Genomic DNA, 26,794 nt, shown 5'->3' with positions numbered 1-26,794 from the left:
TTTCAGATTACCCATACACACCATTATTTAAATCTTATTTTGACAATATTATTGTTAATACGGCCAGTGCAAAGCCGAGAATTTTGAATAATGCTTCCTTATGATTATGAAGCTTAAATGTTTTAGTAGAAAAAAATACTTGAGGCCACTTAGGGGTCACTTTAGCTCAAAAGTTCATACCGATAAAGCTAGAGTAACCTTCCTGGGCCTTTAAAGGCTCCTGCACACGATGCCGTCGCCGCGCATTCACACTGTAGATACGAGTCGCGCCGCCACCGCGCGCGTTGCCCGCCCTCCCTGTCGTTGCATTCATTCCATTACCGGCCGCATAAGAACGTGCACGCCGCGGCCGGTAATGTAATGAATGCAACGACAGGGAGATAGGGGAACGCGCGCGGTGGCGGGCTTTGCACGACTCGTATCTACAGTGAAAAAGCGCGGCGCAAGGCGCAAGGCGGCATCGTGTGCAGGAGCCCTAATGCAATCCAGTGGAGTCATGTCAACTCATGCTGTTTGTAAATTAAAGTTTAAATGTTGCGCCTTGTACCTACTTTGCATACTGAAAATGTAACCTATTTCTAGTTAACTTAAACAAATTGAAATATAGCTTTGATATGTTACAAATTTCCTGTATGCAATGAAAGTAGGATGTGTGTAGGATGTAGGTATGTAGCACCTATCATGAGTGAGTTATTTTTAAGTCAGGTCAACCTACAACTTTTCAACGGCTTTGCACTACCAATTATTTTAAAAACGTTAAAATTCAAGATGGCGGCGTTACGCGTGTCTATCACGGCGCTCGGGCTTCATATCCAGGGAGTGTAGAGAGCGGAGCGACCGGGAGCGCTCGAAGAGAGAGGGGTCGGTGTAGATCGGCTCGCTGCCGTCGTCAAAGGCGTTGGCTAGCCGGCCCGACGACCCCACTTCGTCACCCACTTCTTGGAACGTCCTGCCTAGGCCACTGAAATATAGAATGTCGTATTTAGATAGGTAGGTATATAACTTAGCATCTTGAAGTAAATAGGGTAAGGAAGGTAGGTTGAGTAGCGCAGTAATACCTTTTCCTGTTATCAATAACAACAAACCAATGAAATTGCCGTTATTTTTTGCCAAGGCACTTTACCCATCATCATAATAAAGGTCCTGTGATTTCATTATCAGTCATTATGGATTGATGAGAGAAAAGTAAACATCTCCATATCGTCATACTATACATCAACTACTAGAATGGTACTTATTTTGATTAATTTACATTACAGGTAGGTAAGTACCTACTTGACTCTGTAGTGTATGTGGACCGTGATGACGACATCTGAAACTGAATGATACAAATGTTCTCCTCACCTGAGCGAGAATGGTTTGTGCATGTGCGAGGCGGCGAACAGCGAGGTCCTGGTGGGGCGCGGGCCCGGCGTCACGGGGCGCAGCGCCGGCGCCGCGCTCGACGCGTGCATGTTCTTACGCAACACACGCCAGTAGCGGCTGGGGACAAGCGGATTTAGTTTATAGCATACGGCAGAAAGCAGGTTAATTGGCAGGGTCGTAAGTACTATACCTTTACTTACACATAAGACAATTTGAGGGTTTTGGTCTCCTTACTTGGCATGTTCGAGTGGAAGCTACATAATTTTCTTAAACATTGTTATCATCATTCAAGTCTAGGTCTTGGCCTAGACCATCCACTGCTATTGGTGGTTAAGTTCCCAGTAAATCTAGTTTTTGCTATAGGTGGATAAGGAAATTTTCTTACAACATTTCCTTTGATTGAAAATGTTTACTCAGGTATTTTTCAAAGTACCTACCTACCAACCTAACTTTCGTCTACAAACTCACCGATAAATATACAGCGCGGCGGTACACATGGCCAGTAACAGGGACAGTAGAACGGCGAGTGTAGCGAGCAGCGCGCGGTAGTGGTGCGGCGACACGCACGTCCCGACAGCCGCTACTACTGGGGAGGAGTCCGGGCCACTCTCTTCTAACAGCTCGTTGCGGTTGTCGAATACCTGGTCGGATAATTATGATAATGGCGGGGTTAGTAAAAGTATTTAGAAGTAAACAGTAAACAGGGTTTTTTACTGTCCAGCAGTAGAAGATTACCTGTTGCTTGTTGAGAATTGACTAGTTATTTGCCGAAATTACTTATTTGCGAAGAAATAAGAAAGCATCCTGAGCGTGCTACGAACTGCTACGTGGCGGGTCCGGGTCGCCATACAAAAGAGTTCAACGGGGGTCCACATTTAAAGTTCTATTAGTAATCAATTGATTAGTATGGAACTACACCGGGTATAATAATAATTGCACACATACACACACACACTCACGCCTTGCACTAATGTACTCCCTTGCGGGGTAGGCAGAGGTTCATTGCTGCACCCACTTTTCGCCAGAGTGTAATAATTGCATTACCTTTATACGGGCCTTTAATAATGATTAAAAGATAAAATCTCTCGAAATCCTACATGTTTACCTACTTACCTACCTAAGATTTAGGTAAATCACATAGGCACTTACCTACTTATTTTATCCTAATTAAAAGTAAATATAACCTATCTCCATTTTGTAATGAGGGCCAATTATATTGTACAATGCTAATGAAGTAACTTTTTCTGAATTGTTGTGATTTGAATAGGTAACTACATAGCATCATTCCAATCACGGTTGTATCACGCGTCTACGTATAGTGTGATTGGTGCAGTCTGCAGTGTGACTATCACGCAGACTACATGTCTCAATGATGTAAGGTAAATTGATTGTATCTACCTATACACATTGAGGTCGATAAATTTGGAAGTAAAGGTTGTACCGAATGTAGGTAGATGGATACTGACCTAATTAGGTACATATAGCTACCTACTTGCATGAATTATGCTTTGCTTATGAGTACCCTATCATCACTATAATGTAACATTCGTACACGAATAAAGTTTCCATCTGTACTATCAAAACAAAGACCATTGGTCCCGAAATTAAGCAACCATGAAACAACAAGCGATAACCTCTCACCTCAATCATCTTCCGCACATGACTGGGGGTCTCCACCTCATCCTTCAGATATTTGTCCACCTCAGCCTCTTCGATCGAGACCTTGTACACTGCGTCTTTATCCATCTTCTTAGTGCTGGTGTCTGGTGCATCGTCGGACCTGGCTTCAGCTGTGTCGTTGGATGTGACGATGATGGTTGAGTTGGCCACGTCCCGGCGACGGCGGCCAAAGGATGGCTCGGATCTCCCTGAGTGGTTGGGGCAGTAAGCCTGTGAAGAGGTTTTTGTGTTAGTGTGATTCATGATCATCATAGTAATTTAATACAAAATATTACGGTTCGTTCATTATCAGGATTATTCAGGATCCTACGTAACAGTAATGTAGCAGTATGCTATATATTTTTATTTCAATAATTATGCTTATCTTTGAAGAATCTGTGAGTAAGTACATTTAAGTAACAATGAAAATGTTATGTCGTTTCATAGTTTAGGTATATTTCTGTAAATCGTCTCCTTATGTTTAGCCTGGTCTTGTCGATCAATGCAAAAACTAAAAATATCTAAACGTTGACGTTACGTCATTCTGAGGAGAAAGACCCCCAAACAAAACTTGTTAAAAAATGATAAATAAACACGCGGCAAGCACGTGGTATGTTAAACACGTACATAGATAGTGTAATGTATTATTAGGTACATAAACAAGTAGGCACTGAAATACGAACATAAGGTCAGGCCAAGTAATAAATATTGAACTTATACCTACTTAGATGCCTAATGCAATGTGCATAAACCGCTTAGATGAGTATAAATAAATAATGGCAATAAACACGATAACCTAAGATAACTGATATCTAATAGCATGGATGTTTTATTTAGATTACCATTATTTTTATTAGCATTGACGTAAGTAACTGCTGTTTACCCCAGCTATTTTCTCTAATGAGAAAAAAATATAAGTATTACTTAGACATGTAAGTACTTACCAAGTTTAGTGATAAGGTTTTCTTTGTGATGATAATCACGATACTTCATAGGCATATTGAGTCAGATCTTTAATATTTCTTATCAGTAATATTAAACGTAGGTCAGTTTATCTAATAAGCTGAATATAAATAACTAAGTAGACAGACATCTCTATACTATTGAAGTAGTACTTTCATAAGTCTATTTGATAGGCACCTACCTAAAGCTGTGGTGGTGTACTTACAAATAGCCAATTACATAATTATAATAGGGACTAATAATTATGATGACCGACCACCTTAAGCGGGTAGCCGGTAGTGGCTGGATGAGTAAGGCAGAGACCGAGTGTTGTGGCTCTCTCTGGGAGAGGCGTATGTCCAGCAGTGGATGATTATTGACTGATGATGATGAATGATGGTAGGTAATAATTAATCCATAATGTGTTTAAAATATGTACTTACGGGTTGGCATCCTTCTCTGCATGTCCGCACTGTAGCTTCGAACACCAGGAAGTTGGACTCCGGTATCTTGAAAGCGTTGAACCTGGCTTCCAGAGAGTCGCCGCTCCGACCCTTGTCCAACTCGGGGAAGACATCAGCATCCACTGGACACCTAGTTCAAATTTACAGGTTTAAAAATTTACCATTGATAATGTTTAAAGCTATTAAACTTTACTATATTATAACTCAATGGTTTTAAAATTATAAAACGTTTCCGTTATAACTGTACTTATTTTTGTACTTATTTGTAATTTGGGGTATTGATAGATGATACCAACGTACGAAAAAAACATACAAATCTAAACTTACCCGACTCTATCGATCAGCTGCACCGATCGTCCAGAATATGGATCCCGCGCTATGACATTCGTAGCAAATATATCTGTGGCATAGTTGTAGCCGTCCTGAGCCTCCAGCCTGAACGTGAGAGGGTCTCCCACGGCGATGGTGGTCGTGGGACGCCCCTGGTACAGGATCATCAGCCGCACCTTCGAGTTCAATGAACTCTCCTCCGGGAGGTACTCTATCGGGATTGGGCTGCCGGATCTGTCAATCATATCGTACCCAAAACTGATGTTAGACTTGGAGTTGATGTTTTCAAAATGCAAGTTATTGACTTTGCATGAGTTCTAATTTTAACAAAAGTCATGTAAATAAATATGTTTTGCCATTGCAACGCACGATATTTGTGTTCAAATAAACACTTAGTGTATTTATTTGTGGATGAGATCTCATACAAAGTCAGATCGTTAGTACCTGGTTAGTGCATTAACAGCACTCGAAAACAAATCAGATAAATGCCAACATTAGATAATAACACAAATACACACAGCATTATCATGGCCACCATTAAAACATAGCAACGAATAATTAAGGCGTAAATATCGGTACGTAAGTATTTCCATAAGACCTATTTTGATGCGCTAGGCCACACAAAACATGTTTAATCTGTAAGTAATTTAGTTCCTCACATCAACTTGGTTGGTGCCCGTTTGAAGCTTAAAATAAATATACGAAACAAAACACACACGCAATCTTTGCAAAGCATATAATGTAAAATTCCAGTAAAAAAGCCACACACAACGTTACATTACGTTCACAACGCCAACAAACACGTTATGTATGACAATCACCCTGAACTACAAACTCATAAAAGGCAACTGGAAAGTGGACATCCTTTATGGTATTATATCAGTCAAGGCATGATGGGGCCACTTTAGAGTGATATATCAAATGAACACCCTGGACAGTCAGCGACATCTAATGTCACTGGCTAATTCATTCACTACGGTAACAAGCCCTATACGCAGGGTATTACAAAAATGGTATGGTAAGCTGGAAGGCGGTGACAAAGAGTGTCACTCAAAAGTGTGTTGTTGTTGACTCCCTGATTCACCCACTTTCGGCTTACTATACCACTTTTGCAATGCCCTATACAGTTCAGCTCAAGTATTTGCCACTGACCCGCCAGGGGGTCAAAGCAAGTCAAACGGGCACCCCCACTCGGCACTACTATCTCACCCAGCGCCGATGTAGTTGGACGTGACGACGGCCTCGGCCGGGCCGCGGAACAGGCAGGTGAGGTTGAACCGCTTGTCGCGTGACGTCTGCACGTTGTCGCTGAACTGGACTACGACGATGTTGGTCATCGTGTCGCCGTACTGGAATAGGGACATTAATTAAGTTGCTTGTAATTGGGGTAGGTTTGTGAACTTTTTTATAATCAATGCTCATACCCTGATTACACCTACCGAGTAGAGTGACCGAGACAGTATCCTCGGCCGAGCACTCGGTCAATTGCTGGCTGTTCATTGGTCGAGGTGATCCTCGAGATCTGCCGAGGATACTATCTCGCCACTCTACTCGGTAGATGTAACAAGGTTTTTTGGAAATATAGCAAGAGTGGTCTTAATGATTTAGAGATTCCCTGCAAACCGTGTTTATACAGGCCGGAATTTTATCCGTGAACTTCCCGGTAGCAGGTCAATATGTAACCGACATACTGAACATTTTTCAGTATAGAACCAACTCTGATGCACATAAAACCACGGATACCATACATTTCGGTAGCGTAGTGGTATACCTATTTAACTTTAGTAACTGACCACAGCCTATGATAATTGATAAAATGACACCCTGTTTCTCTATAATAGCATTAGCTACACTCCCACTTACCCGCTGCGTCCCACACTCGGGGTACCCGTGGGCGCCGCTGATGCGCAGCACGTTGACGTTGCCTCCGTTGCCGCGGAAGAAACAGCGGTCGTAGAAGCCGTACGTGTACATACGACCGTAGAACCCTTCGGGCAGCCGCAACGTGAACTCCATTCCGTCTTCGTTGCACACTTGGGAGACTGTGGACATACATAGTTACATGGAGTGTTGGAAGTTAGCAACAGAACTATAATCTTGAGCAGTTAATTATGCTGGGCCGGTAATAGAACACTGTTATTGGAAGAATCAGAAAAGAGCATGTGTCAGGCATGTGGAAGGATTAACCAGATTGTCATGATAATATTTTGTTGTTAATGTAAACACCCTTCCTTCATTGGAAGGGGACCCGTGCCCCAGCTAATTACCAAGTAAAATATTCTTGAGAAAAGGCAATATCGCCGTGGCATACCATCCAAACAGTCGTCAGCAATCCTCCCCAGAGCTCGCTCGTAGAAGGCGTACTCATTGGCGGTGTTTCTCATTGGCGGTGTTGTCGAAGTGCCCGGGGTTGGCGGCGTCCAGCTCGCGCGTGTCGCGGCTGCTCAGCTCGCACTTGTCCCGGGCCGCTATCACCCTCACAGCGGGACCCTTGCCATGGCCTCTGACCTATCGGGGAGCCTGCTACTGGTCCACCAAGCGAGCCTCCTATTGGTCCACCTACTGGATGCTAATAGTCCGAAGAAGATAGGTAAATCACATGGCATACCATCCAAACAGTCGTCAGCAATCCTCCCCAGGGCTCGCTCGTAGAAGTCGTACTCATTAGCGGTATTATCAAAGTGCGCGGGGTTGGCGGCGTCCAGCTCGCGCGTGTCGCGGTCGCTCAGCTCGCAGTTGTCCCGGGCTTCTCCGTTGAAGCCCGCGTCCCTAAGGGAATGGATCACGTTATTGGTGTTGAGGAAATGTAGTGTGATAGAAGAGCCGAGGTCCAGAGGTGGTTCAAGGTGGCAGAATTTTTTGGAGACGACGTGGAAGGTGGAAGGAATAACTGAATAAAATTAAGCCTACCTTTACGATACAAAGGCAACGGCATGTATTACTACTTATACCGTTAAAGTAATAGAAAAAAATATGATTCTCATAGAAAAAGCAATTGAAGCTTCAGTACTTTGACGACCGAATGGCGTAGTGGTTAGTGACCTGACTACTGAGCCGATGGTCCCGGGTTCGATTCCCGGCTGGGGCAGATATTTGTTTAAAGACAGATATTTGTACTCGGGTCTTGGGTGTTGATATTTATATTTAGTATCTATCTATCTATGTATTTGTGTAGATATATCAGCTGTCCGACACCCATAACACAGGTTCTGCCTAGCTTGGGGTCGGATGGCCGTGTGTGAGATGTCCCCACATATTTATTATTATTTTTTATTTTATTAGTACTAAGGTGTCATTTTACTTAGTTAAGTTTACGTACCTAAAGTTGAAAGACCTGCAGATGAAATCCCTAGCCTCAATGCACTCCCTCTGGCATTGGGCCAAAGACTGGGCAGTGGTAAATCTTCGCACGAATCTCCTCTGCATGCGCTGTCGCCCAACTTGTCTGAAGCTGTCATCCTCACAGCGGGACCCTTGCCATGGCCTCTGACCTATTGGAGGGCCTCCCACTGGTCCACCGAGCGGGCCTCCTATTGGTCCACCAACTGGAATGGGTGCCCCTGGCCCGATCGGTCCATCTGGCTCGTAGCCCCCATAAGCTGGTGCGCCTTTGAAAATAATGGAAGAATGAGGAGAATTGGAGAGCTTTAAAAAAGATGATATAGACATCTACAGATGAAAAGAGTGATATTTACCAATAGGACGCTCTGGAGGCGGATAACTTCCACGGTATCCTCCAGGCCTTTCTACTGGTCTTCTTATCCCGAATATCGGTCTAGGTTCCACTGGGTATCTGTACAGCAAACAGTTATTTAGTATACTTAGGCAATTTACCATATTGCTATAGAAATATAGTGTTATCATACCTGTCAGGACCTACTGGGACTACAGGTCGACCTCTCTCGGGGTAGCGATCAGCGCCAATGAGGTCAGGGGCTGGCCCTGCGCCGTAGTAGCCTCCACGACCATAGCCTGCTAGAAAGTTTATAATATGATCGTGATTTGCTTATCATACTAAATCTGACCTACATAAATGTATGTTAAAAATATTGTGTAATGTTATGATGCTTACCAGGTGGATAGGATGATCCGGTCTGCGGATATTTGTTATAATAGTCAGGAGTGCCACCAAGCGGTATTATTGGTTCTCGGTTCACACCGACAGGGTAGCGGCTATACGGGTATCTTCCCGACCAGTCCCTGGATGGGTAACGGTCATCAGCAGCAGGGTATCTGTTAGTGTTATAGTACCCTGGTCTACTCGGGTACCGGCCACCACCGCTCATCGGGTATCTGTCTTCTGGATACCGACTAGCTGGGTATCTATCAGGGTAAGTGTCGACGGGGTATCTACTGACAGGGTAGCGATCACTAGCCGGGTATCTGCCAATATCGTTAGTGGTGGGATAGTCGTAGTAGGGGTATCGTCCGCTGTCAACTGGGTATCGATCGCCTGCTGCGGGGTACCTGCCGCCGGCGGGGTAGGCGGCGGGCGCAGGGTAGGCGGCGGGGGCGGGGTAGCCGACTCCGGGGGGATATCTGTCGAGGCCGACCCCCGGCGGGTAGCGGTCGAGGCCGACTCCGGGCGGGTATCTGTCGTCGGGATATCTGTCCCCGCCCGGGTATCGGTCGAGGTAGAGGTCGTAGTCGGCGCCGGGTGGGTAGCGGTCGTCGGGTCTGCCGTACCGGTCGTCGTCAGGGTACCGGTCGTCGTCGGGGTAGCGGTCCCGGTCGCGGTCGCGGTCGCGGTCGCCGCCGGACGGGTAGCGGTCGCGGTCGCGATCACGGTCGCGATCACGATCGCGGTCGCGGTCGCGATCACCGCTGTTACCACCTTTAAAAATGGTTAAGTGTTAGAAAAGTTAGATGTGGATATAGAAAACAAAAACTAACTAGCAAAATTAAGACTAGTTGATTACCATGCACATAAAATCACATCAAAATACAACATGCAGGTTTTTTAAAGATTAATAAATATACTTAATATAAGAATGTACTCGTACTTAAATACTACTACATACTTCTACGGGCTTTATTTACATAAAACTACTTGATAACTTTACTAACTACCTACATTATAACTACTTTACACTTAACTAACTCTTACAATAAATCCACCCTAGAATTAATATTTACTCTACTATAAGCTATCAGAAGAACATCTCAACCATCTATTTTAAACACACAACAAATAAATCTGCAACACAATTTTGGACTTGGTCATAACAACAACTATCAACTTCCGAAGCGATTGTTGAATGTTATCTCTTTGTCTCCGCCTGGTGTTATCAAAACATCCTTAAATTTAATGTTATATGTTTGTAAAATAAGATTGCTATACATATAACTAGGTACCTATAATGAGAAACAGTAGGTATTTGTCGTTAAAATAAAAACGAAAGGTAGTTTTATGTAAGTACCTGCTAAAACCTTAGCCAATATGTATAGTAACACCGCTTAGTATATATATTTCTCTCTATCTAATATGTACCTAATGGTACATATTGGAACATTCAACATTCGCCGCGTAATTTGACCACTGAAACAACCAGAGTCTGTCTACGCCATGCATCGAACCTGTGGTAGTGGGTCGGCCCCAGGGCTGGGAGCCGCTGCCTGCGCCCCCCGCCTCTCCTTCTCCACTCACTAGCTGATCTGGACCCCACAAGTTACACGCACATGTTAAATTTCATCGGAGATAATCTGAATTAACGCTGCTATAGAGAATCACGAAGTTACAGAATGACACACATAGTTATCGTCGTATCGGAATACATCATGTAAATATTTTGCACCAAATCTTATCATGTCAGATACTTATCATTAAGTTTCCACAGCAGATCATGACCTTATTATCCAAATAGCAGTTCGATGGCAGCTCGATTATTAAATTGCTATCGTACGATAACATGTGACCCACTTGGTCTATCCTATTGGAGGCAAATTGGTCCCACTTTATAGTCTATTTAAAGACTCACAGCAAGGGTTCAATGTTGCCTCAATTACGGACCTACGCATTTCCTTGGAGTCAACTGGCAATTGAGCCAGTTAGCTCATCATAACTCGGGGTTATTGCCTAGGTGTGTTTGCAGAGAGACTCCATACATGTTATTGTTTAGTTGCAAATATGGGCAGCTGTGTGATACTTACGCATTAAATTCTCGTAGTAATCGAAGTCAGGGTCGTACAAGAGCCTCATGCCATCCTTCTGGTTGTACCGACTGAGGCGACAGGTTCTAGCGCGATCACTGTACACCGCTGACCTACAACCATCAATACCATACATTTTATAAATAACTCGCATTGTGTGTCATGCTGTATCAGTCAATGAACTGTGCAATGCTGTATTTTATTCGATTACGCATGCAGACGCGATTTTTATTACAAGTAGTAAGAATGAACTTTTTATTGAAGCTGATGCCGGCAATAACATAAATCTACTGCAATAGCTTCCTTATCAACGTGTCTTATTTCTTCTCCCAACTTTAGTCGCCGTAAAATGCTTTTTAACTTGCCGAGGTACGTTACATTATTGAATAACAAGTACTTGTTATAACTCTTATATGTATGTAACTCTCAGTTCACACGTTGTATCTTTGAAAACGGAGAACGGATCCACTTTACTGAACAGGTTGCCGTCGAGTGTTCCTAGCCATGTCTACCTACAAATACAACTCCACATTTACAGTTATAGTTACAGCTGACTCCGGCCACTGACCTGCACTGGAAGCTGGTCTGCCTCAGACACTCATCCAGACATTCACTCAGCGAGCGGCCGGTGATCTCGGAATGGAACTCCCCGGTGATGCGGCTGTTCCTGTAGCGCTGGAAGGCAGTGTCGGGGCGCCGGCCCGGGGAGAACAGGTGTGACGTCACGCTGTTGTCCGGGTACTCCGTGCCGCGAGCTGCCCGGTGAGAAACTGATCATAATTGTGAGAAAAACCTTATTGTTGCTTCATACACCGATTAATTGACACATAGGGGGTGCTTACATACTTTCGTATCAATAGGTACTAATGAGTGCTCGATCAAACGATCGAGTCTTGCTGCTGGTTAGTTTTTTGCATGCCATTATTTCTGTTGTGTAGCTGATATTTTTAGGGGTGCTATTTGGTATTCCCAGTAGTCAGGTTACTTTAATGGACCAGTAGTATTAAAAAGTTAAGCTTTAGGTAAATAAAATTTCAAACTTTTTCAGTCGGTAAGTATAATTTAATATAATTGAAATGAATGCAAAGTAATACTCACGATTATCGAGACAGACGAGGTCGTAGAAGTGGTGCGTTGGCGAAGCGCTGACCGTCACGTCATCCTTCTGTGACACCGAGTCTTCTTCCGACAGCACACACTGACGAGTCATGGCATCATGCTCTATCGAGCGGCAGAAGTACCTGTAAATTACCAAATTACATTATCTTTCAAGCCCAGAGGAAAAGTTAGATTCTTCAAAGGAATTTGTAAACTTACTTTTCGGCCCTGACGCACATAGCTTGACATTCCTCCAGGGTCATATTAGAGAAGACATCTGCTTCGAAAGGTCCTCCTAACCGCTTGTTTTCCTCTTTTATGAACACGGCTAGACCGTCGCAACGTCTTTCAGCTGAAATAAAAATCTGGATTTTAAAATATTCTAAACTGCTATAATACCAACCAATCCAATAAACACAAAAACGAAGATCCAGCCCTAGCTAATAAACTAACCATTCAAGCAAGTATTCTCCAAATAATCGGCATTGTGGTCATCTTCCAGCATCTCTGGATGGGTTCTCCTCGTAAACCTGCTTAGCGAACAGGTCCGTAACGCAGAGTCGTAGGTAGCAGATCTACAGACGAAGCTGAACTCCCCGAGGCACTTGTCCTCACACTCGGTGCGGTTGGCCACCATGATCTCCTTCAGGTCTGAAGGTGGGAGCTTCAGGCGCTTGCGGGCGTGCCGCTCGAACACGTACCGGCGGGACGGACATTCACGCTCTGGACGGTTCGCTAAAACACAAATGATAGTCAAATACGTATTATTATGATCAAAATAACTAATGAGATTTTTTACAATAGTAGCAGCGTAGAATAAGGGTGTTTTTTACCGGACATGTGCTATGTACGCTACGTTGTTATGGGCAGTATGATATTTAGCAATCATTTTCATTGATCTACACAGCATAGCATTGGAGAGAATGGATTTATTTCACATCATGGCAACCTAGTTACTTAGCACATCTCTAGTGGAAAGGCACCCTAAGGCTATCCATCTCTGGTAAACTCAACACCTGACTTAAAACTTACAAGTCAAGCAAATCTCATTGAAATGCACGCTATTGGGCACGATCATCAACGTCCCGATGCCCTCAGGGGCCGCCTGCTCCCTGGTGAGGTAGCACGTGGACTCCTCGTACTCGGGCTCGGGGCTGAAGGCGGCGATGCGGGCCCCGGGCTGGAAGTCGATGGAGTTGCACGTGCGGACCAGGCTGTTGCCCGAGCGGTCCCGCAGACACAGGTCCTGGCACTTCTCCAGCACACGGAACGGGGGCGCCGTCTCGCGGACCTACGAATGGAGAACGCATCATCGTTAACCCACAAATAATACAGTGTGTCCCATTTTAAAGTGCACATCCGAAATACCTATATTGACTCAACGTATTTATATACATGTAATTATACAAATTATCTACGACTTTTAAAAAATCATGAAAACAAATATTCTACTCCACATAGTAAAAAATGTCGTGACCAAAAAAGTTTCTAAGAACAAAAATATGCAGTGTTTGTGGCAAAAGTTGTTTAGAATGACGAGTTGTGTCACTATTCTCGGGATCTGCAATTTAACGTGGGACACGCTTGTACAAGTAGGTATCTCTACATACAATAAAAGTTTATGGATATGTAGTTGAACTCACAACATCATCATCGAATCCGTGCAGCTGCTGGTTGGGTAATCGTTCGTACATGACGCGCCCCATCCCTTGGTTGCACGTGGTTTGGGCTGAAACAGACCTTCAGGTTTACAGATGCTCTTAAAGTGCTCTTAAACAAACAACCTTGGGCCTAGTTTCACCATAGCCTGTTAGATCATTAACACGTTACGTTGTAAGTGTCATCTAGAAAAAAAAATATATGCCATGTCCATCTTAAAGTCTTGACTGATGTGTCAAAAGTCACTAATCCCTTGCTATGATGTAACATTGGTGTTAATGATCTAACACAGTATGGTGAAACTAGGCCTTAGAGTGTTGGCGTTAAGGTGGTACTTACCGTTCGCCATGGTGAGCATAGTGAGTGCGGTGAAGGCGTGCATGACGCTCGCCCCTCGCGGCTTCATCTTCTTCCTCGAGCTGTGACGTCACCGACCGGGCATGTGGTCACCTGCAACATGAGCTGGATTAAAGAAAAATGTAGAACTCCGATCAATGAAATTGAAGTTATTTTTTCTAGTCGATGGCAAAATCCAAGCGTCCATTCATGTGTCAAAAATAACACCAGTCATCGACGGATCTATCCCTACATTTTGTATTGATTTATATTAGAATAGTATTTTTTTTGCCTAACTTGTAGTTTTATGTTGTAAGGAGTTATAGCGTAGATCTATTGCTAGTGCCAATTGGTTTAGGGTTAAACTTATAGCAGTACCTATCTATAAAGCAGATACCAATTTAATGAATGGTTCGGAATAAAATGTAAAGGCACCATGACCCATAGTACTTATTAGTATTATATGTACAAAAAACATACTGAACAATTAGCGAGATGCCCTTTTGTCAGAGTAAAATTTGCATCATTAGCTGCTGCCACCGAGGGTATTTTGCAAAATGATTACCGCTCTGATGCACCACTTGAATGAGAAAAACAAATTGGAGCAAGGTTACCAGATAAATAAATCACTAACATGTTTAGTGAGTAGGTGTATTTGTCTATTTTATTCATCTTTTCGACCTTCAGAATCGTAGAATTATGGAAACTGCTGCTGTATGAGGTCATGCAGTCATATCCATAATGATAGTGTTTATTTCTCTCTAGCTAGTGCTTACTGGTGTTTAATCAGATAAATGTTTTAACCTATTTAAAATTAGCAATCCTTTTATACCAATAAATCTCTATCAAGTCAAGATGGATAATAAAATAAATCCTGTGAGTTTAATCAAACTATTTAGGTACCAAGTAATCTGCGGTTTAAGTAGCAATAGGGAATTAGTTATAAATGTACGTTTCTTGAAACATGGATAGTTACATAATAAATAATTGCATTGTAGGTGTATTTCGATGTCTTATCATTCCATGATAACGGCATCGCTAACAGTTGACATCTATCGACACCGATCACAATGGGCGATCTATTTACTTTAAAATAACATAATAATTGCGTAGTACGGTACTTGTATAGATAGTTTTCAGTACAAAGCACATTTGATCACAATAACTGTACAGTTGGGCTATTGATCGCCGGCCAATTGAAATGGATCCGCGGACAACGAACCCGTTATTTGCGCAGGCGCATGTAATGTCATGCAATTATCTTTACAATATTGTAAAACAATTATTTTATTTTAATATAGCTACTTTAATAATAGATCTCTAAATAGATAAACTATAACCCTGTCCGTGTCCAATGCCTATATCCTTACACACCATAGAAGAGAGGTAGGTAACTTTACATATCGTGTGGTATTATTAGTGGCACCTATGCTTGGTCTTTCTGTGAGGTCCCTCTGAGGAAATCTCTGTTCATCATATTACAGTTACATAAAATTTTCGACACCTTTACTTAAGTAGTTACCGGTATTTTCATTTTCATGGTAATTATCATGAGCTATATCGGCCTTAGCGAGCTTTTTCAGCGCCAATTTACAGAAAGTACACTACACTGAAACTAAATCATTGTGCTTTACGTACGATAGTTGAGTACAGATTAAAATTATTATTGATTAACCATAGATATGCTCTGTAGAGGTGAATGTGCCCGCACTCATCGAGGTAACGGTTGGCTGCTTGTCAACTCATACCTAAGTAATTTATGCTAACAGACAGGCCGTAGGCTGTGCTAGGGCAAAGTTATGCGTACTATAGTGTACCTAGTAGTATGAACTTATTAAGTACTTACCTATGTACCTATACAAATTGAAATAGGTACGATTGAAATAATTTCAGGTTCGCATACTTAGCATAGGAGGCTAAAAGGCGCATCCAACTGGGTTGGGCTGCATTCGGGAAACTTCGTCACATATTCTCCTCGGCCATTCCTCAGAGCCTGAAGACAAAAGTCTTCAACCAGTGCGTCCTGCCAGTGATGACGTATGGTGCAGAGACGTGGACACTGACGGTAGGACTGGTCCACCGATTTAAAGTCGCTCAGCGTGTTATGGAGAGAGCTATGCTTGATGTTTCTCTGATGGATCGTATCAGAAATGAGGTTATCCGTCAGAGGACTAAGGTTACCGACATAGCTGTCAAAATATGCAAGCTGAAGTGGCAGTGGGCTGGTCATATCTGCCGAAGAACCGATAACCGTTGGGGTAGACGAGTTCTCGAGTGGAGACCACGAACAGGCAAACGCAGCGTGGGACGCCCGCCTGCCCGCTGGACTGACGACCTTAGGCGGGTGGCGGGTAGTGGTTGGATGAGGAAGGCCGAGGACCGAGTGTTGTGGCGCTCCTTGGGAAAGGCGTATGTCCAGCAGTGGATGATTATTGGCTGATGATACTTAGCATGTTCATACCACTAGGTACTAACTTTTGCCCCAGTAAGACCTGTCTACTTACTAAGTTATCCAATGAAAATAATGGATTCCCGGTCCTAATGGATCAAATCTGACTTCTATTCTAAATTAGCTATCAAATCAAATCTCAGTGTTTTCACTAGACCATGTAGTTACCTATCACGTTATAATATTCGAAAATAAGAAGTAGTTATATAGACATATTAATATTACCAAATCCAATTATTAGAGCATTCAGATTTCGGGTGGCAAAAAGCAAATTTTCGCAACTAAGTAGTAAGTAGGCATTTCATCAGTATTGCAATGAAAATTGCGAAACGGCACGAGAGAAAACGCAAAGTGAAACTAAGTAGGTATATACCCACTCAATTGCCTCTGGCAACCAAACCGTAGCTAATAAGTGTATTTATATTTGGTCTAGTTCGAAAACGCGAATCCCCAAATCTACATGACAATGCGAGAGGCAGAGGCCCCGAACGCCACATTTTTGGACGTTCTCAAAACAGCGTGATGGAAATCGGATGCTGGCTTCCGGCTCTTTGTGAAGGCCGATGTCCTCGCGCGGACCAGTGACCACTGCGCGGCCAAAATTTTGGTACAGTTATCTTGAGCGTGAAATCGGTGTCTGCCATCAATCCACGTAGCCTCATGATGACCAATCAGGGGTAATTTCGTGCGATTATATTTGAATTTGGAGCGGTCGGTTCGGCGGGATGTGGTCTATTTGTTCACGTGGTGTTTAATTGTATTGACTAGGTACCTACGTGACAGATCTTCTTGCGTATCTGTTAGCTTCGCTTTCGATTGCCCTGGGTAAACTGTGAGGAGGTTCCTTTATTATGCAGTTTGGTGGACGTGACTAAATAACCTACCTAAACCAAATTTGTATGCTCAAGTCAAGTAATAGATTTATCTATGTCTACATTGTATAAAACAACTCGGACTCCGGTACATTACCATCGAAAATAAAACACTAGAAGAGAATATACATTTCCAGGCATTGACCTCCTAACACTGTCCATCTAGCTGAAAGTGATTTTAAACAAAACTTTCAGACTAACTACAGAAAAACCATAGAAAAGCACAATACAACATTGTAAAAGACGACCTTACATTATAAAAGACGGCACACATTATGTCGGTCAGTATGTTTAAAGAACTGTTTCGGCAAACAATACATTATTATTATGTTTCTTTCAGAGGTGAACTAAATTTTACCCAAGGCCAACACTATAACTGAAATTGTAATATTTTCAACTAAAATACTAAGTAATTACTTATTTATACTGTTTACTGTTGAAGAATAAGCCCATTCAGAAAATAAGTCGTGTTTTTCTAACTTTGATACCCACAGATTACAGACACTAAACTATTGTGTTCGCTAAAAATATTTTTTTATAAAAAATACTAAAGGTTAGTTAATAAAAGTACCTACAATAAATACTATGTTAGGTAAACGCAGCGACCACCGCCACCCAAAAAATGTGAAAGTGAAATTTTGCCTATAAATCATTTCTTCTTTATATATTTTACATACTATTCTATTCTATTCTATTCTCTGTGGGGGTAACAGTACCTGCACCTGGCTCTCTCGAATGGAACCTTTGTGCATAACCCCAAGGTCTAAACTGCCTTCCTAAGCTTGGACCATTTCCCCACCACGCTGGTCCACTGCGGGTTGGTGGGTTCACATATCTAGATGTGCTAAATCTAGATATGCAGGTTTCCTCACGATGTTTTCCTTCACCGTAAGAGCGATGGTATACATTGTACTTAAATTCATAAAAGAACTCATTGGTACATGTCAGCGCCGGGATTCGAACCCGCATCTCTGTCGTGAGTAGCGGGCGCTTACCCGACTGAGCTACCACCGCTCTCTATTTTACATACATTTTGCTAAACATTTCATACTTATCAGGATAAAAATACATATAAACCCTTGTTGTCGATCTTCCAAGTAAAAAAATGGCCTAAGTGGGGCGGTAATACCTGCATTTACGTTTGTAGTAAAATAAATATTTTTATAGCAACGTAACCGCATATTTTATTACCACTATTTTTTAATAATCATCATTACATTAAACTGCACTATTCCTAACAATACTTTACCTATAACTATACTTAAACAAGCTTCGATACAATATTCTATTCTACTTCCGTACCCATTGAAGACAATTTGCCCAACATGCAGTCACTCCCTGAAACAGTTTGTTTACACTGTGACCAATCACGCACGTCGTAACAGTGTGAAAAAAAATGCAGTATTGTTCACGAATGTGGAAACTGTAGCGTGGGCCTGGCCCGTGGGAAGATCGCATCCCGGAGTAATCCTTGCAACATACCAGAGGCACACCCTGTACGAGGTTTTGGGATTTCAAAGGGAATTTTGTTTTTATGACAAACACAATAAATGGTATATCGTTAGGAATTTATGAGATGTAACGCTATTCATACAATTTTGTGGTCAATGAGGTCTTTTGAAGATAATTTGAACGTGTGTAGATTTGTAGATCAGTTGAGTTCAGTTCAATGTATATATTAAACATAAAAAACACAGTACAATTAATAATGACCCACAAACCAGTTTACTGGTTTGTCTGTGGATTCAGACTTCACTCTTGATAAACTAATTAATATTCTATTTTAAGAAACTTACGGCCACTTGCACAAACCTATTAAATCTAGATTTAGTGTTAAATCTCGATTAAGTATCAAATTTTATATGGATTGACGTTTCTTAAATCGAGATTTGACTTAATGTCATCTAGATTTAAATGTTTGTGCAAGTGGCCCTTAGTGCTTAACAATAAATTTAACTTGATACTTGTTTAAACATCAGACAATAGTGTTTCTAGATTTTACTTAACAAATGTTTTTTTAACAATCTTGAGAATCTTGCCATATTTGTTTCATCCCTTATTTCAGTAGGCAGATCATTTAATAATTTATTTAGTAATTGTTTCGTTAAGGTCCGACCTCCATAGAAGTTATTAACCCTAGGTATTTCATATTTACCCTGAGTAGCCATCCTAGTACCTAAAGTACCTATACCATGCTGGCTGATGATGGTGCTGTGTTCTATGTTCCGTACTGTCATGGTTGTTCATTGCTCATAAATATTTATGCTACATGATAGAATACATATTATGTAGTATGTGGATGGGTAAGTATGTAACAACTTATGTTCTACTTATGTCTAAAATATTGGCGCTTTAGAGTAGAGCCGTTGCAAAGTGGAAGCCGAAATAGGTGACGCAAAGAGGGGTCAATCAGAAGAACTTTTGAAAATACATACGTGTAAAAAAATCAACTCTTCACATAGTACCAGTAAAAACCTATGTAACAGTAAAACTAAAAAGTCAATTTTCATTGGAGATTGGAGAAGATTTTTTTTTCGCGACTTTAAAAGACACAGGTAGTATAAATCGGATTATTATGCCCCTTTTTAATCCCTGTATAACAGATGTTTCAAATCTTTTTAGTTGTTTCTATGGGAACTAAATTAATTAAATCTTACAGTGCAGTTATGAAAGGATTAGTGGGTCTTGGACCGACTAGGCCGATTCCAGGTGAGTGAGATTGCAGATTACTTCATTATCTCGGGAAGGTATAGCATGATCAGCGTACCTATCACGAACTTGTTTGACAACCATTTTCGGATTCAAAATGTATCAAATTTGATACTAATTACTTCGTAAATGTTTTTTTTTACTTAGCGATAAAGCCCCTGGTGCGGACTTGAACTTGTACTCAAAGCTGACACACCTTATACACGCCTCTATTTACTCTTTCATCAATCATTTCTGTACAATTACGATAAGTACATGTTTATTGTTTAGGAAGGTACTGATAAGTATCTGTTTCCATGCATACAATAATGCTTATCTGAATAAATACTGTAAGTCAGTGTTTTTCAACCTTTTTCATGATGCGACCCCCCTGGTATAAAAAAATATTTCGCGACCCCCTTGACCCTTTCGGTTTTTTATCATGTATGTATGTGTATGTTACAGTTATCCCAATATTCCTTCCATACGACGTATTTATGGTCTCCATGATTAGGATTCGAAGGAGTACATATTTATCGGATTTAAAAACACATTATTTTACAATTACACACATCGGATACGAGTGGCCATGTGTACATAGGTACGTACGACTAATGTCATTGCGACCCGGAATTTCATTTTCGAAATTAACTTTTCTTTCTGAATTTTTTGAGCATTTAAATATCTTGAATAAAAGTTTTCAAGGGTGAAATGAAAAAGACAAAATACCTGGCTTTACAAAAATAGATACTTGTTGTCGTCGTCTTTAAACGGTAGGTACGTTAATTTGCCTATTCGTGGTCTATACTCGAGAACACGTTTACCCCAACGGTTATCGGTTCTTCGGCAGATATCACCAGCACACTACCACTTCAGCTTGCATATTTTGACAGCTATGTCAGTAATCTTAATCCTCTGACTGACGGAAAACCTAATTTCTGATGCCCCCAAGCATAGCTCTCTCCATAGCACGCTGAGTGACTTTAAATCGGTGGACTAGTCCTACCGTCAGTGATCACGTCTCTGCACCATACGTCATCACTGGCAGGACGCACTGGTTGAAATCTTTAGTCTTCAGGCTCTGAGGGATGGCCAGGGAGAATATGTGCTGACGAAGTTTCCCGAATGCAGCCCAACCCAGTTGGATGCGCCTTGCAGCCTCCTTGTCGAAGTTGCTTCTGCCTAGCCGAATAGTCTGCCCGAGGTAGACATATTCTTGTACAACTTCGATTGTTGCCTCACCAACGATCATCGGCTCCCGTTCGATGTGAGCATTGTACATGACTTTCGTCTTGTCCAAGTTTTGACCCCGAAGCCTACACGTTTAGAAGTAGCATTTAGGCCAACTTCTATCATCCAGCTGAGTTCCTGCAGAGATTCTGCCATAATGCGCAAAGAAGAGAGGTGTGACATGTACTTGCACTCCATTGTCCAGCGGCATCGTTCAGACAGACTCCTCAACACCTCGATATACCGCCAGTCGATTTGAAATCTCTGCAACGCTTCCAAAATTGCCCAGGTCTCGATAGAGTTGAAGGCGTTTTCATAGTCCACAAAGGCTAGATACAAATAGGCCGATTATACTCTTCAGTCTTCTGTGTAATCTGCCTTACTGTGTGAATGTGGTCTATTGTACTAAAACAGATCCACGATGGGATAATTTAATTAATAAAAAACAAGCTAAACCTTCGCATTTAAGAAAATTTTAAGTAAAAGCATTTTTAAAGTAAGAGTCTTTCTTAATAAATTATTACTTTTTTTTTGTTTTTTCAATATTGTCTTTATAAAATCTTTATTGTTTTTTTACTGAATTTTCTAGTTTTTTCGCTCTTTGGCGACCCCCCTACAGAAGCTTCGCGACCCCCCGGGGGGTCGCGACCCACAGGTTGAAAAACACTGCTGTAAGTATATAAATATATATCAAACTTACGGAAAAGTAACGTGTAGCGTTAAAACCAAATCGTGCGCCAATTTTAAGACCTACCACACCGCTAAGAACCTCTCATACCACTGTAGTCAATTCTTACATATATGGACCTCTCTCTCAGCCTTCTGTAGTCCACTGTTGGACATAGGAAGTAGAAGCTACTTTGAGATTCCTCAAAGACGATTGTGCTGTAGGGTGGGATAACATCCCCGCTAAAGTTTTAAAATACTCCAGCAAAGTTCTAGTCCCATTAATAACCCACATCTGTAATCTGTCATTCCATACCGCTGTATTTCCCGAAAACTTTAAAATTGCCATTATCCACCCCATTCATAAGGGAGGTGACCGAGACAGTGTCAACAACTACAGACCGATATCCGTTCTGCCTGCGTTGTCTAAGATATTAGAAAAATTAATAAATTCTAGGCTCGTTAAATTTCTTAACAAATATAATATTTTATCAGAACACCAATATGGGTTCAGGACAAATTTATCTACACAAGATGCTATTCTGAAATTAACTGATACTGTAGTCCAGCACTTGGATAACAAACGCAAGTGTATTGGTATTTTCTTAGACCTCGCTAAGGCATTTGACACAGTCTCTGTCCCGACCTTGTTGTCAAAGCTCGAACGAGTCGGATTTCGCGACGGATCACTGGAACTCTTAAAAAGTTACCTTAGCAACCGGCAACAGATGGTCAGGATAGGTGAGTATTGCAGCTCTATAAAATCTGTCAATTTTGGCGTCCCTCAGGGCAGCATATTAGGCCCTAGTTTATTCCTGGTATATATAAATGACTTGTGTAACCTAAACCTTCTGAATGGTTCTATAGTTTCATTTGCAGACGATACAACTTTGCTCTTTCATGGCAAAACGTGGGAGGAGGCTGCGGTAACAGCTGAATATGGTCTAAGAGTAGTCATGAGATGGCTGAGGTCTAACTTACTTACCTTAAATGTAAATAAAACACAGTATATGTGTTTTTCTATACTGAACCCAAGTCGAACTCTGCCATCTTTCCTTGAAATTCGCGCTCACACCTGCCTCCCAGAAGACGCAAGCTGCTCTTGTATGGTGTTGGACAGAACAAATGTGGTTAAATACCTAGGTGTGCAGGTTGATTGCCAACTAAATTGGCAGCACCATATAAGAGTGCTCGCGGGTAGAATCAGAAAATTAATAGTCATTTTCAAAAAATTAAGGCATGCTGCTGACTATCCCCTGCTGCGCAGGATATACTATGCTCTTTGTCAGTCCCTACTAGGTTACTGTGTGGTGGCTTGGGGGGGAACTTACAAGACATCCATGCTCAAAGTTGAAAGGGCTCAAAGATCCGTATTAAAAGTTATGACCTTCAAATCGTTTAGGGAACCTACCCATAAGCTGTTCAAAGATTGTGAGGTGTTGTCAGTTCGGCAATTATACATACTAAACGCAGTGTTAGCACAACATTCAAAAACTATTTATGATCCCCAACTTAAAACAATCAAACGAAGGCATGACATTATTTGTCGAACTCAATCTTTTAACACTATATTCACTAATAGATTCTTTTGTTTTCTTGGACCATATATATACAACAAATTAAATAGCAGTTTAAGTTTATACCCAAACTCCAGGGCTGTAGCTAAAAAAATACTGCAAAAGTGGCTCATAAACAGAACCTATCAGGAAACTGAGGACTTGTTGGTTGTTGTTACCTAACTAATTAATTAATTAGTAGAATTACAGCTAGATACATTATTTCATTGCTATTATTTTATTTTATTTTTTGTTAAAAATCCTTTGCATCTAATTTCATGTTACCCATAAATAATTATAAAATTAATTACCTACACTATAAACTTCATTATAAACTTTATTGTTTGTTTAATTTAAATAGCAACTCAAATTCTCTTAGTACTTATCTGTATGTAACTTAACAATGTAACAAGAGTAAACGCTCACAAAATACCTTCATTGTCAATACTACATGTACCTACTGGCTAGAAAAACATTTCCTCCTATAGTACAGGCTAGACCTAGTTTAGGTGGAATTAAAAATGTAAATAACACATTCCTAGATTACCTAAGTACCTATATTGAGCACTGTTAAAACACCAATAACTTACCTAAGTTTTGCATGCTAACCTAATAATAGTTTAAGTAACTTCTTAATGTACCTATGTTTTTACTGACTTGTGTATTTGTAAAATGTGTGTGAAAATGGGTCAAATAAATATATTTTGTATTTTTGTATTTTTGTATAGGCCTCTCCTAACGATCGCCACCCCAAACGGTCACCCGCCATCTGCATCCAGCGGCTTCCCGCTACCTTCCGCAGATCATCAGACCAACGGGATGGGGGGCGACCGACACGCCGTTTGCCGACACGGACCTAACCTACAGGTATATTATACCTAACCACAGACTCAAAACTGGTGAAAAGTGGTTGCAACAAGGCAAAACAATATATGTATAAATACCTATGGGATTTAACTTTCCGAGTTTATTACTTACCATTAGACTACTAATGTACTCGTAGCGTATCATATCTTATCATTATCTTTCTTAGTAACAAATATACAATAACCACGTGATGAACCAAGCCAATATCCATGGAATTCCAATATCCATCGGATTTTTTAATATTGAGAATTGAGGCCAATAGTTGTTTTCTAGATACTTGAAAAATATGCCGTGCTATCAACTTTCGACCCCGGTGATGCCATCAAGTTCATGTCCGTAACTTATCATTAAAGTTAATTCATGGCAGGATCTCCCATTCGATTTCAAGGTGGTTGACATATCTCTGATTTCAAGTTATTGAAGTGTTTGTTTTCTGGGCGCTTCCGTTTCCGGTTGTGGTTTCGGCCTAGTAAAAATACTTCAGGTAGCATGAAAACCTCTGACGGATTGACCACTCCCGCAATTCTCTCAGCACAAGCTTGCTTGTGTTGGGTTCCACCAACCCGCACTAGACCAGCGTGATGGACAAGGCCAAAATGCGTTCCTTCATTGGAAGGACACCTGTGCCCCAGCAGTGGGGACGTGATGTATTGTGATGAAGATGCCATAAAATTAGGCTCTAGGCATCCTCCACATAGCATACCCATTCATTGGAGGTATTGGAACTAGAATTTAACAATGCCGTAATTTATCGCCTTCTTGGCATATCTTGTAACATTCATGTCTTTATGGCGGATTTTTCCTTCAATTTGACAAGTGAACCAGCCAGGATCTTATCTTCATACCTCGTGATTATGAAACAACTGAACATTATCACTATAACCTGCTATAAGTTGTTAAGGTGTAGATAATCTATTTAAATGACGCTGATAACGTGTAAACAACAACACAATAATTTATAATCGTTTGTATTTATAAATTGATTAGGTTATGTACCAATTATATCATGAATTGCACAGCAACTATTAAATAGATTTTTTCTCTAGCTTTTTCAGTAGGACAACAGCAAAAAATACTTGTTTTCTATCTATGTCATCTGTCTAGGGTATAGGTACTAAACCACAACCTTCATGTGCTATATCTAAGCCCGAAAATAAAAGCTAAAAGCTTAGTATACCCTTTTTGCAACACCATATATATATATATATATTATATATGTCTATTATATGCATGTGTTCAGCAGCAACATTGTCATTATTTATTAAGTGCGTATCTCTTGTAATTAGACCTGTGGTACCCTGACAAAAAAACTGACCATGTGTAATTCTTTCAGGCATTGTAACAGTTTCGTATTCCGTAGATCCTTTGTAAGAAATTTAAATAATTACGCGTGATGTGACACATACACCATATATATATATATATATATATATGCTATAAATGTACCTACGTATACAGGGTGTTGCAAAAAGGGTATAGGTACTAAACCACAACCTTCATGTGCTATATCTAAGCCCGAAAATAAAAGCTAAAAGCTTAGTATACCCTTTTTGCAACACCATATATATATATATATATATATATATATATATATATATATATATGGAGTCAGTCCGTTTCTGCTAAACAACGTCCGTAAATGTAACTCACACGCACGTGCGTGGTTGCATCACGTCACACAAGGATGCGTCGGCGCATGCTCACTAGACCGCACACGACTTTTTAATTAAGCTCCCACTAACACAAACGCTTTTCAAAAACTGTACTAAATAGGCGGCCTTATTAAAAAATATTATCTGAGCACTTGTTTGTTGAATAATATAATTTGTAGAATGTAAAGATTGAAGCACCTTGCTGCGTCTACGAAAAGCGTAGCCGTTTCAGTGCCTACGACGAAAAGCGGTATCGCTACGAAAGAAAAACTTCACTCACTTGAGATTCCTACGAGACGCCGCTACGCAGTCGTAGCCCGTAGCGCACCGTAGCACACACACAGTTCAGTCCAACTATGCACCACACACTAAACTTTTTTCTTTTTTTTGGTAAAATCCTGGCACGAGCGCACCTCTGGACAGCCAAAACTAAATAGTGGTCATTTCAACTCCATAATTCAGTTAAATCACATCACGGGGGGGACTACAATGGGAGAGCATTGATGTGAGCGAATCACACCATCGCTACGCATCGCTAATTTTCCATAAAAAACCTCAATTCTCTACAACTATAATTCGACTGAAAACCGAATACTTTATGAGGCTGGGATCGTATTAAAATTCCTTTGTGGCAACAGATTCTGTGCTAGAACGAATTTGAGTACCGGCTATTATTTTAATATTTGTAAAGTACTCAAGCACCTACAAAGTTGGGTCTCTTATAGCAGTATAATAACTATTTAACATAGAGTACACAGGAAATGAATTTGAGTTTATTAAACTAGTACTTATACAAAGTACTTAAATACAT

At 41.1% G+C, this 26,794-nt stretch overlaps 1 protein-coding gene across 5 annotated transcripts; it reads right to left on the bottom strand.

Annotated features, from left to right (window-relative positions):
- Nucleotides 1-723: 723 nt before the first annotated feature.
- LOC105391373 lies at nt 724-26,421 on the bottom strand. Of its 5 annotated transcripts, none has more exons than XM_048627776.1 (23): nt 26,260-26,421; nt 14,007-14,117; nt 13,652-13,737; nt 13,041-13,299; nt 12,462-12,743; nt 12,228-12,360; nt 12,009-12,151; nt 11,479-11,680; nt 10,911-11,023; nt 10,338-10,415; nt 8,833-9,594; nt 8,627-8,735; nt 8,456-8,553; nt 8,080-8,368; nt 7,369-7,529; nt 6,624-6,802; nt 5,970-6,109; nt 4,758-4,994; nt 4,410-4,560; nt 3,007-3,255; nt 1,834-2,006; nt 1,345-1,482; nt 724-961 (listed from the first exon to the last, which is right to left on the bottom strand). In XM_048627776.1, exons 2-23 carry the CDS (start codon nt 14,071-14,073, stop codon nt 778-780), a joined length of 4,233 nt encoding a protein of 1,410 aa, XP_048483733.1. In that variant the 5' UTR covers nt 14,074-14,117; nt 26,260-26,421; the 3' UTR covers nt 724-777. The 5 variants fall into 5 exon arrangements, with proteins under 5 accessions (XP_048483733.1, XP_037961955.2, XP_048483734.1 ...); XM_038106027.2 differs by having other exon boundaries at nt 26,264-26,421; XM_048627777.1 differs by having other exon boundaries at nt 8,627-8,732; nt 26,264-26,421.
- Nucleotides 26,422-26,794: the final 373 nt, after the last annotated feature.

The sequence above is a fragment of the Plutella xylostella genome, chromosome 19, assembly GCF_932276165.1.
Source record: "Plutella xylostella chromosome 19, ilPluXylo3.1, whole genome shotgun sequence".
In the NCBI taxonomy this organism is placed as follows: Eukaryota; Metazoa; Arthropoda; class Insecta; order Lepidoptera; family Plutellidae; genus Plutella; species Plutella xylostella.
Note: the sequence above shows the minus strand (reverse complement) of the source record. Positions and strands in the feature narration are given on the sequence as shown.